Source organism: Mustela lutreola, chromosome 3 (genome assembly GCF_030435805.1).
Source record: "Mustela lutreola isolate mMusLut2 chromosome 3, mMusLut2.pri, whole genome shotgun sequence".
NCBI lineage: Eukaryota > Metazoa > Chordata > Mammalia > Carnivora > Mustelidae > Mustela > Mustela lutreola.
Window position 1 is genome coordinate 144,135,099 of NC_081292.1, and position 12,439 is coordinate 144,147,537.

Below are 12,439 nucleotides of genomic sequence, written 5' to 3' on the forward strand. Positions count from 1 at the left end.
TCCTTAAATATGTGAGTTAATTAAAATTTTCTATTTAGATTGTCAATTTACTGGGGCGTTTTTGTTTTGTTTTGTTTTAAAGAGCTGCTATACCACACAGAGTACACAACACCAGTAAAGATTCTTTCTTTCTTTTGAAAACATTCAAAGTTTTTTTCACCCACCTTTGCCCCCAACTTAGTTTCTTAGCTCTTTTATTCGGTAATCACTCCCCATTCTGCAGACGGGGAGACGCACGCAGGGTTTTGGTTGTTTTTTTTTTTTTTTTTTTGCACGGTACAGAGGGGGAAGAAAGAAGCAATCTTAACTTTTAAGTTCCATTTTGAGAAATGATCACCTCGAACTCCTGAGAACGACAGCCCGGCGAGAGCAAAAGCATTTCTCCCCAGGCTGGGTCTAGGTCGGGAACCAGGCGCGCTTCCGCGGGAGGTGGGGGCGGGGGAGTCAGGTGGCAGCGGAGCGGGAGCCGGAGCCCGAGCGACGCGGCGGGGGCGCGTGCGGGGTGCGCCTCCCTCCGGCCGGCACGGGGTGCCGGCCCCCGCGCCCGCGAGTCGGCCAGCCCCCGGCTCCCGCGCCGCGCTGCTATCCGCGGGTGCGCCAGGGGCGCCCGGCTCCCGCGTCTCCTCCCTCCCTCGCGCGCTGGCTCCCTCTCCCAACCCCCCCGCCCCCAACCCCTGGCAGGTCCCTCCCCCATGCCTGCTCCCGCGGCCGCCGCCGCCGCTACCGGAGGCGCAGGAGCCTCGCGATAGTGTTTGCACAGGCGGCGCGTGACGCCGCCGCCGCCTGTAACTGATGCAGAGGTTACCCCGCCGCCTCAGCCGCCACCCACCGCCCGCCGCCGCCACCCAGGCGACGCCGGGGGCCGACGCACTGCAGAGGTGCCGGCAGGTTCCGCTCGCGGAAGTCTCCTCAGCCGGCGCAGCCCGCACTCCGCCTGCACCCCGGCGGGCGCCCCCTCGACGCCTCCGCCGCCGCGCTCCTTCCCTCCGCCTCTTCCCCGGCGCACCCGCCTGCTCCCTCGCTTCTCCCCCTTTTCCTCCTCCCCGTCCCCTCTCCTCCCCTCACCTCTTCCCTCCCTACCTCCCCCTTCTGATTTCCTCTCCCATCCCCTTGACTCTCCCCTCCCAGCCCTCGCTCCCTCGCTCGCCCTCAGCGCGGCCCCCGCCATGACGGAGGCGGGTGCCGGTGCCGTTGCCGCCGCTGCCGTCGCAGGGGGGGAGTCGGGTTCCCAGAAAGTAGCTTGATGAGTGTCCAAAGTAGCAGTGGAAGTTTGGAGGGGCCGCCATCTTGGTCCCAGCTCTCCACGTCTCCAACCCCGGGCTCGGCGGCGGCGGCCAGGTCCCTGCTGAATCACACGCCGCCATCCGGGAGGCCCAGGGAAGGTAAGCGCCGTCGCGCCCGCGCCCGCTCGCGGGCCTCCTCTCCCGCGCCGTAGCCCCCGCGCCCCCCGGGTCTCTTCCCTCGACCCCAGGGTGGGGGATGGTGGCGGGGTGGACGCGAGGCCGCCGGCTCCGGGGAGGTGGTGCGCTGGCTGTGGGTGGTGGTTCGCGGGTGGCGGCGGCGACGGACGAGGGGGTGCGCGCTGGAGGGGACGGGGCGAGGCGCGCAGACTCGTATGGGGTTCCTAAGAGCCAATACTGCTAGGGTGGGAAGCCTCCCCCCCCCCGGACGCCAGCCCCTTTCTGCTCCATTTGCCAGTACACTCAGTACTCTTAACCTCCTGGCCTCCGGTCTCTGGTGGGTTTTCCCTCTGGTTGAAGCATTCATCCTTGAGCCCCCTCCCCTTCCCTCGCGCACTCCTCCCATAGAGGCGGTCCCCGCTCTGCGAGCTTTGCAGCCCGGGACCTGGAGGATGCCCTCGCTAGCAGGGTCCCTGCCCTTTCGGGAGAGTCGCTTAAATTATCAAAGCCGGCTTTGATCCGCTGCCTGGCCCTTTAGAGCAATTTGAACGACAGACTGACTCGTGGGCAGGCTTTTAAAACCACCCCCTCCAGATGGCTGCAACTTTCTCTCCTTCGCCATCACCTCCTGCGTGTTTGTGCGTTATCTCTTTTCTGCAAGTAGACTACTGTTCTCTGACAGGGTCGTGGGTTTTGTGGGAAATACCGGCGTAAAGGTTAATGCAAACACGCACCAGATCGGTTACAATTGTTTTCTAAGTTTTCTGGTTTCTTGCATGCAAGTGTGCTGCCACCAGATGTAGCAGTTACACAGCTAGTAAGACGCAGGAGTGCTTTTTGACTAAAATTTCAACTTACTGTATTTAACTTTAAGTATACGACATAAAATGAAATTTGGGAGAACGCGCATTTATGACGGAAGAATAAATATGCATGGAATAGCGTTTAACGCTCTTTTGTCTGGGAAAACGTTTAGCGGTATTCATCAGCAATTGGTAAATGGGTTGTTCACTCCCAGTTGTGTCTCACAAGGAGACTGTAGCCACATTTTCAAAAAACGTCTGGAAGTCCAAGAGTGATGAATCCTTCAAAGAAACCAGGAGCTTTGATTTATGTAGGAAATGGTGGGGTTAATTTATTTTTAAAATATCTCTCAATATTTACTACCCAGCCTTGACAATTGTAAATCAAGTGTTTTGTGCTCTGAATCTGGTGGTTCAGGCATAGCATTCTTTGTCATTTTGTTCCTGTGAGCATGTGTGAAAGTGACAATAGGCTCAAAGATTGGCATGAATTTGCTCCAGAAAATTCATGGAAAGGTTTGATTTATGGCATCCATTAAACATGCTGAATACACCGACAGACATTTTCCCCCTTTTACATCTCACCCTCAACGCTGAGTTCTGATTATTAGAAGATAAAAGTTTATTTATTGACTAATTCAAATTTAGTGCATCTGGCGATTTTTCTTTTTGCACTTGAAAATTTGTAAATGAATGTTTCAAAATCTATTTTGTACATAGAGCAGTTGGTGCTTTTAGCGTGCTTCTATTTTTGTAGTTTCATTAAGATGCTTAATGATAGTGTTATCAGGGGTAGTGTAATGAGTGGTGGTAAATGATGGTCTTGGAAAAGCCCGTCTTTTTTTAAAGGCTTTATCTTTATTTTTCATTCTTCTGTTTCTCAGATGTTTATTGAGCCATTTCTGTGACCCAGGGACTGTACTAGATACTGAGGACATAGTGTTGAATTGTTCATCTGTAACATTAACTATCACCATTAGTAATTTGGGGCTGCAAAGTCTAGATTGTGAGTTTTTGAGGTTACTTCTACTGTAAAGAAGAACAAACCTTCTGTGAGACAAACCATAAGAAACTCTTTTTTAAAAAAATTATTTATTTATTTATTTGACAGAGAGAGAGAGATCACAAGTAGACAGAGAGGCAGGCAGAGAGAGAGAGAGAGGGAAGCAGGCTCCCTGCTGAGCAGAGAGCCCGATGCGGGACTCGATCCCAGGACCCTGAGATCATGACCTGAGCCGAAGGCAGCGGCTTAACCCACTGAGTCACCCAGGTGCCCCAACCATAAGAAACTCTTAATCTCACAAAACAAACTGAGGGTTGTGGGTGGGGTGGGTAGGGAGAGGGTGGTTGGGTTATGGACATTGGGGAAGGTATATGCTATGGTGAGTGATGTGAAGTGTGTAAGCCTTAGGATTCACAGACCTGTATCCCTGGGGCTACTAATACGTTATATGTTAATAAAAATTAAAAAAAAAACTACTCTACTATTCTTCAGTTTTCCTGATGATTGAAAATTCTTAGGGGTTAGAATAAATTAGCTTGGGCTTCCAAATAGAATTCTTTCTAGAAGTTTGGATTATAGTAGACTTTTATGTAAAGTAAATTAGTGAATCTTTTGTTACTGAAGTAAGACATGCTTTTGTGATTGTGGTATTTCACCAAGTACCTCTGTGGCCACAGTAATATATTTTTGGCCAACTAGTATGTAAGTTAAAACTGTTAATTTTCTCTAGGGTTATATATATTTATCTTGAAGATACAGTCTCATATATCATTCATGCTAACAGGAATTGCATGTATGAAACCTTAGACATAATGATGGAGACATTTTCTATTAAGTGAGATCCCAGTTTTCATTTTAACAAGTGTTTAGCATCTTTTGTAGATATACATATTACTATTACATAAATAGATGGAAGTTGAAAGAGCATTGGACTTACAGTGACTGTTAATAGTAATAGTTAATATTAGTGGAATGTGATTATATGTATCAAGGTGGGAACAAACTTTCTGAAAAATTGAAGCAATTTAATGTAATATATAATAGAAAAACTTAAAAGGCACATATATGTATGTGTACATGTATTTTAAAGTTGTGTGATAAACTGCTTTTAAGCAAACTTAACTTTGAAAATGGGCTATTTTGGGGGCACCTGGGTGCCTCAGTGGGTTAAACCTCTGCGTTCGGCTCAAGTCATGATATCAGGGTCCTGGGATGGAGCCCCGCATCCCATCGGATCCCATTGCATCGCATTGGGCTCTCTGCTCAGCGGGGAGCCTGCTTCCCCCTCTCTGCCTGCCTCTCAATCTACTTGTGATCTCTGTCAAATAAATAAAAATCTTAAAAAAAAAAAAAAAAGAAAATGGGCTATTTTTGAAGATGTATCATATACCTGTAAAAATTAAGTATTTTGAAGTTTTTGATGTATTTGAAACCAAAAATCTAATATTATAATCTGATTATTTTCAGTGCTGCATATTTTGGCTTTCGTCCTTTCTCACCCTATTCCCATTCTCATCTTAATATAGTTTTACTTGATTACGAATAAAATACACTTTTAAATATTAAAAGACTTAGGAATTTGTTGGAATTTAGGAATATCTGTGATACAGTGTAGACAACTTCTTTTCCTGAGTCCTGAAGCTTTTCCTTTATCAGTCTTGCAGTTCCCTAAGACTGCTCAGCAGTATAGCTCTAAGTTTCATGTTGGATCTTTTAAACCTGTGATCTCTATCCCATTTTAGCTTTAAAAATCCTGTAAGGAGATTTGGGAAGTTAAGAAATAAAATAAATTTTCAAATAGAGGTCAGTTTTGCTTTACTGAGACCTAGGAACCCAGTGTCATATTGGCTAGATGAGCAGATGTTTTTTTTTTTTTTTTGGCCTATCAGTACATGGGTACTTTTGAATTAGTTATTGCTAAGAATCAAATGATTATACAGAAGATTTGCATTTTCTTTTCTGTTTCATCTTACCAGATCTGAATAATTTGCTTACTTTTGTGTAAACAGTGAAAGTAGTTTGGTTAAAAAGATAATGTCACAGAATAATTAAACTGTTGCTATGTTTTCATGTTTACAGACTGCATCCTTTGGATGATTGAGTGATACCTGTAGGGAGTTGTTTAAAGTAAAGGTATATCAGATGACTTTTAGTTTCTTGAAGTCACTCGTTGGAGGAGGACAGGGTTTTATGTTTAAGGATTTTAGCTTATGAATAGATCCATGGTTGATGCCTCCTTTATAGGAGCACTTTTATGCATCAGAGGAGAGAGAAAGGAGGGAATCCTAGAATATAGTTAGCTGTCTGGGAATCTACCCCTGGGTAACACGTTTTTTGGACTCAGGAACACTTTATTCTCTTAAAAATTACAGAGAACTCTACAGAGATTTTATATGGTTATGTCTATTTATATTTACTGTTCTAGAAATAACTTCAAAGTTATTAACATACCAAAAGATAATAAACTGATAACTTTTATCAAATTTTTAAATGAATAAAAATTCTAAAACAAAAACTTTAGTGAGACTAGTAGCATTTAATATTTTTGTAGCACTTTAATTTCTGACTTATTAGACAGCTGGAGTTGGCTTCTGCTTTTAGTCTCTTGTGATTTATTTTGACTGAGATATTGTGAAGAGACTCCAGCTTCACATAGATATGTAGTTAGAAAACTTGATGTATTTTGATAGTTCTTTTAGAAATTGTACGTATACTCTAATACTACACCAAAATTTGACAAGTGGCAGGTTTAAAAAAAAAACCTGCTTACGGTATGGGAGTACATTGTATTTCAGAATTGTCTCCAAGACCCAGAAGAGATCTGTGGACCATACATTTATAGCCTAAGGTGAGACCACTGAAAAGAAGCATGACAGCTGTCTCCAGGTGTTTCAAAAGCATAAATAGCAGAGACCGTAGATCCATTCTGCTGTTATAGAATGTAGACCATCAGTGATGGTGAAAGAAAGGCACAGATGTAATTCAGTATAGTTTGTTGACCAGAATGTAACAAGTGTATAGCAGCTAGACTTGTCCAGCAGTGGGAAAAACTGCTTTTATTGAGTGATTCCGGAAACCAACATATGTTAACTAACAAAATTTAAATTAAAAAACAAAAGTATAAAGTGATAAGAATTTAAAGCATCTACAGGGACATTTTCGGGTGGGGCAGAGATTCTTATTTTGGATGCTCTTGGATTAGGTGACTTCAGGTCCCATCCCCTTTGAAAATGTAAACATTCTGTGGGTTTTTTTGGAAAATAGCTGAATACTGTAGTTAAATTATACATATATATATATATATATATATATGAATGATTCTGAATATTCTCTTCAGTCACTAGTATGAAACTACTGTTGGCTTTATTTTGCATTTTTTATTGTGCTTTTTCTCTTAGTATTTTCTGGAATCAACATGTCAGTCTTCCTGAAGTCTTGCTAAATTCCCTGTGAAATATAACAAGCTTTGAAGACATTTTAGGGAATCAGATGCTGCTTGTGATACAGTTTAGTAGAGTTTGTAATATATTTGGGCACAGAATTTTAGGATACTGCAGGGGCTGATTTTCAGTTTTGAAAGAGAAACTATCACCATGTATAGTCTTTTATTTGTGATTGTTTATGCAATTTCAGGAGGACTCTGCTTAATCTTTTGTAATGGTTTTAAAGCTAGAGAGTCTGCAAAAGAGGATACATGAAGGAAAAGTGTCTACTTTGATTACTTTTGACCTTAAAACTATATCTGAGATATAACCAGGACATAAACTAAAATGAAGAGTTTTAGTTCTCATCTTATTCAGAGAATTATGTATGTAATATTTATCATTACCTAGAACAATTCATATTTTAATTTTATAAGGAACATAATCTCTTCTGTGAATTGGGATTGAAAGGTTTTAGGGAAGTTAAGCATAAATTCCCATCTTTGTTGAGGTCAACGTAAGTATAGTGGCACACAGCTTGAGACTTCATGTACTTGTTGCATTTGGATTTAGAGCTCTTTTTCTCTAGAAGAGCCATAGGAATAAGTCATTTAGTTTCACAAAATTCTTCATGCTTATTAATAATTTTCAAAAGTCTTAGAATAATTTAGAAGAATAGTGTTATGAAGTAGGAGAAGCCTTACAGTACAGATGAGAAAGTACATTGATCATAATTGGAATTCACATGTAGTCCCTGCTTTGCCATTAACTAGCTGTGTAACCTTGGGCAAGTTGCTTATCTCTCTGCTTCAGTTTCTTAAAATGAGAATTGTAGAGCTGAAAGGAACCTTGGAAGCAATTGAGTCCAAACCTCTCATTTTACAGATGAGGAAACTTAGATAATTTGCCCAGGCTTTTACTATGAGAGACTTGGGACGAAAATTCAGTTTTTTGACTCTCAACTTAGTGCTTTTTTCTTTATACTTTGTGGCTTCTTTTCATCTATAAAATGAGAGGTTTTGAATTCATGGCTCTCAGAGGTCTTTAACAGCTCAAAAATAATATTTTTTGACATTTGACCTAATATAACGCACTAGAGGAAAATTTGGGAACTTTTATTTATTGGTGAAATAAATGTTTCCTGAAGAAGCAATGTGACTTTTTCAAGGTTATGTTTTGGTTTAAGAGAAGATAGCCTTCATTATGAAAAAAAAAATTTTTTTTTAAAGATTTTATTTATTTATTTGACAGCAGGAGAGAGACAGCAAGAGCAGGGGGAGTAGGAGAGGGAGAAGCAGGCTTCCTGCTGAGCAGGGAGTCCAATGCAGGGCTCCATCCCAGGACCCTGGCATCATGACCTGAGCCAAAGGCAGACACCTAACGACTGAGCCCACCCAGGCGCCCCATGAAATAAAATTTTAATTTTATTTATGACGTGGTAAATAGTGTGCTGAGTGATCTTGTTGTTGTTGGTTTTTTGTTGTTGTTGTTTTTTTAGAATGATCTACATTCTATAACACTGTAATGAATATATTAAGAACTGTGTTAATTACATAAATGACAGTGTGGTATGCTGAAAAAAGTAACTAGGTTTCTGGAGTGTTCCCCCCGCCCCCAATGCCTCCGCCCCCATTAGGTGCTCTGTTTCTAAGTGTTTTACAGGATTGTCATGATTTAGTAGCAGGTCCATCATGCAACCTTTTATATTACAGTTTTTATGTTGCCTAGTATGGAAAAGTCTTTAATTTAGAGACTATTTTTTGTTTATTTCTCTATTCTTGGTGCATACTAGGATGTTCTCTCTAGGGGCACCTGGGTGGCTCAGTGGGTTAAGCCTCTGCCTTCAGCTCAGATCATGGTCCCAGTGTGCTGGGATCGAGCCCCACATTGGACTCTGCTCAGCTGGGAGCCTGCTTCTCTCTCTCTCTGCCTACTTGTGATCTCTGTCAAATAAATAAATAAAATATTAAAAGAAAAAAAAAGGAAGTAAAAAGTTTTGTTGAAGGACTACTATATTTGCTTAAAAATGGAGTGATTACATATCTTAATGTGCTCATATTTTAAGACCCAGGAGGATTCTTATGTTATTTGTTTATTCTTAAGCAGATTATATTTTAGAGCATGATATGCACTGCAGCAACAATGACAACTGCAATTTATTGTTTGAATATATATATTCATTTAATTCTTATAACTCTGTGAGGTATGTGCAATTTTTATTCTCATTTTACAGATGAGGAAACAAGCACAGAGAAGTGAAGAAACTTGCCCATAATCACAGTAGTGAATGTTAGGGCTGAGATTTGAACAAAGTCTGCTTTTTAACCACAAGGATACATTGCCTGAGATAGAGAAATTTGGTTTTGGTTAATTTCTCAGTTATTTTTCCTTCATAAATTTTAATTTATTAGTCTTTTAGGTTCATTCACTTTATCTGTAAAGTTTTGTTAATTTTTTTTGCATGAGTTTTATGCATGTATGAAGATAAGATTAAAAAACAACACATAATTATAAGTCCCAAATCAAACAAACCAGTTTAGAAAGTTGTACCAGCTGTGCACATCTTAGATTTCATTTTTTCAGATTGTTTAGTTCTTTCATGGGAAATGTTAGTGGTACACTAATTAAAAACCTTATTTTTATGTTTAATAATCTAAATTAGAATGCCATTTATCTTCCTCTTTTGGCCTCATAAGCCCACCACAGCCATAACAAATAAACGTTAGCATTTGAACAAAGAATATTCCACTGTCAGGACAAGAGTTACTATTTAGTTGTGGAGGCTATATAACCTTGTGCATAAGGCTCTGAACAAAATTGAAGTGGTTTAGTGGCAGATCTTTCTTATTTGACATGGGCAGGGGAAAGAGGCTTGAAGCTCAGTATGGCACATCTTTAAGAAGGATTTTTAAAGCACTTAGTTTTAATTACTTTATTGCATACAAAACAAATCTCTTGGTAACATATATTATTTAGTAAATCTAATGAGAGACAGAATTTGAATAGGTTAATAGGAATTCAAAACATGGTGTGGAAAGATACAAAGCTGATCCAGGGAGTAGGTTATGAAGTGTAAATCTTCTCGTGTGGCTTCATTATTAGGTCTGAAATGTTGGGAATATCAAGAAGACAAGTTATACCAATTTTTAAGCAAAAATGCTTATATTCTACAAAGATGCATTACAAAGCCAAATGTGAGTGACTTTTGGGGATGACTTAGAATATTTGTTTCTTTTCATTTAAAGGGATTATTAAGAATTGGTTATACTCATGAATGTGTGCCTTTCTTGGAAACTAATTTAGCTGGAGATAATGACAAACTTTTCCTAGATTTAGATTTTTAAGTGTTACTGTTAATAGTATCTGCTAGTATTGTTGAATGTGATACATTGTGTGATTTCATGATTCCACACTTGACACTAGGTATGTTCTTCCTATCTGATGATAATGGAGAAGGTCATTGGGATTTGTTTGAAGCCAGTCAGATTCATTCTGTCTCATGAGATCTGAGGCATGTTCCAATTTTTTTTTCCTTTTTGGTAAATAGTGTGTTTGCTTCTTTAAAAATACAGTTTTTCCTTTTTCTGGGCATAAGTTTTTAAAAAATATTGTTGTTATTATATGGTTTTGTCAACTTTGTTGCTTTTTTTTACTTACATGTCTCATTTATGCATATACTTGTTAATGTTCTAGGTACTTTATAAATAGTAACTCATTTACTTCCAACAGTCATGTGAAATAAGCACCGTTATATCCCTATTTTACAAATGAGGAAATTGAGGCCCAGAGAAGTTAAGTAACTTACTGAAGAACACATAGAGACTATGTAGCAGAGCCAGGATTCAGACTAGGCTCCTAAGTGCATGCTCTTAGCAGTTATACTGCTTCTCAACGGGTATTCCTTTGAATAGATGTAATATAATTTACTCAGTTAAACATTATGTAGGTAACATATTAGTCATGGTTCTCTTGCTTACCTCTGATAAAAACTTAACACATGCTTTGATAAGTTAAAAAAGGAATTTATTGGGGCGCCTGGGTGCTCAGTGGGTTAAGCCGCTGCCTTCGGCTCAGGTCATGATCTCAGGGTCCTGGGATCGAGTCCCGCATCGGGCTCTCTGCTCAGCAGGGAGCCTGCTTCCTCCTCTCTCTCTGCCTGCCTCTCTGCCTACTTGTGATCTCTCTCTGTCAAATAAATAAATAAAATCTTTAAAAAAAAAAAAAAAGGAATTTATTAGGTTACATAACTGGGAATTGTATGTGTGGTGGTTGGAATGGCTTTGAAAATAGTTTTGAGCCAAGATCTCAAATAATGTCATTGAGCCTCTGTTTCCATTTCTGGGTTCTGCTATTTATTTATTAATTTGTTTGTTTATTTGACAGACAGAGATCACAAGTAGGCAGAGAGAGAGGGGAAGGGAAGCAGGCTCCCCGCTGAGCAGAGAGCCCAATTCGGAGCTCAATCCCAGGACCTTGGGATCATGACCTGAGCCAAAGGCAGAGGCTCCAACCCACTGAGCCACCCAGGCACCCCGTGAAATGCATTGCTTTTTAGCATGCAACCACAATGGAAAAACAGCCTCTTTCCTGATGTCCATATGTCAGTTAGTTCTGGGTTGATGACGATGTATTCTAATTGTCAGTGTCTTAACCAATCCCTGAGACCTGGGAGATTAAGTACTGGGAGGTTGTTAGTCAGTATGGTTCTGGTTAGGGTGAGTTGGGGAACCCACAGAAAATCATGATTGACAATCTCCTTAAGATCATGCAGATTAAGTTGAGTGACAGTTTTCCTGAGAAAGGGATTATGATGAACAAATACAACTATTGTAGGTAGTTATTTAGGTTATTTCTTTTTCTTTTTAATTTAAATTTTATTTTTTGGCTATTATAGATAATGATATAATGAATATCTTTGAGTAAGAGCTTTTTTTTATTTTTTAAAAGACCGTTCTCAATGAAATTGTCAGGGTAAAAAGCATGACAATTTCAGGACTTTCCATGAATGTTACCAAATTATTATTTGAAGAATTGTATTCAGCTCATGTATCAAAAATACATGAGATGAGCTTGGATTTTTGAATCAGGTAGGGTTCAACTCATCCTAGAAAGTACTGGACTTCAATATTATTAACACAGTGTCTTGCACTTAACTGAGAGGTTACAAACCTGACACTGAACATGTATCTAATGGAATTTATTAAGTGTGTCCTGCAAAACTCTTGGCTCTTACTTCTCTTTCTTCCTAGTGTCCTACTTCTTTGGCCTAGTTGACAACATTATAGGTAGTTTTTGGATATTGATACCATATGTTAAAAGCATTATGATTTAGAAAGGTAGTGTAGTGTAATATTTATAAGCATGCATTTGTAGGCCTGGATTTCATTTGGATTTACTACATTTACTAACCTCTCATTGTTTCACCTGTAGATTTTCTTTTCTTCCTTCCTTCCTTTCTTTTTTTATATAGTGGTTCTATTAATTTTAAAATTTTATTTATTTATTTGAGGTGGTGGTGAGGGAGAGGGGGAGAGAGAACCTTAAGTAGGCTTTCCGCCCAACAGAAGGCAGGACTCAGGGCTCAGTCTCCTCCCTGAGGTCATGACCCGAGCTGAAACTTGAGAGTCAGAGACTTAACCAACAAAGCCACCCAGGTGCCTCAGGCACCTGTAGATTTTCTTGGTTGTAGGATGAGATAGTAGTAGCAACTACTTCACAAGGTTGTGAAAGTTAAATGAGAAATTCATGGTATATTAACCAGTCATTATATGTTAAATATTACTGTTATATATAAATAAAATGCTTTCAAAT

General features: G+C 40.2%; 1 protein-coding gene across 1 annotated transcript in view; it reads left to right on the plus strand.

Moving 5' to 3' along the window:
• Positions 1–795: 795 nt before the first annotated feature.
• Positions 796–12,439, plus strand: part of TLK1 (tousled like kinase 1) — a 143,593-nt gene continuing 131,949 nt past the window's right edge. The window contains exon 1 of the mRNA XM_059167060.1: positions 796–1,382. Coding sequence (XP_059023043.1) covers positions 1,244–1,382 — 139 coding nt within the window. The 5' untranslated portion in view covers positions 796–1,243. The remainder of the gene's footprint in view (positions 1,383–12,439) is intronic.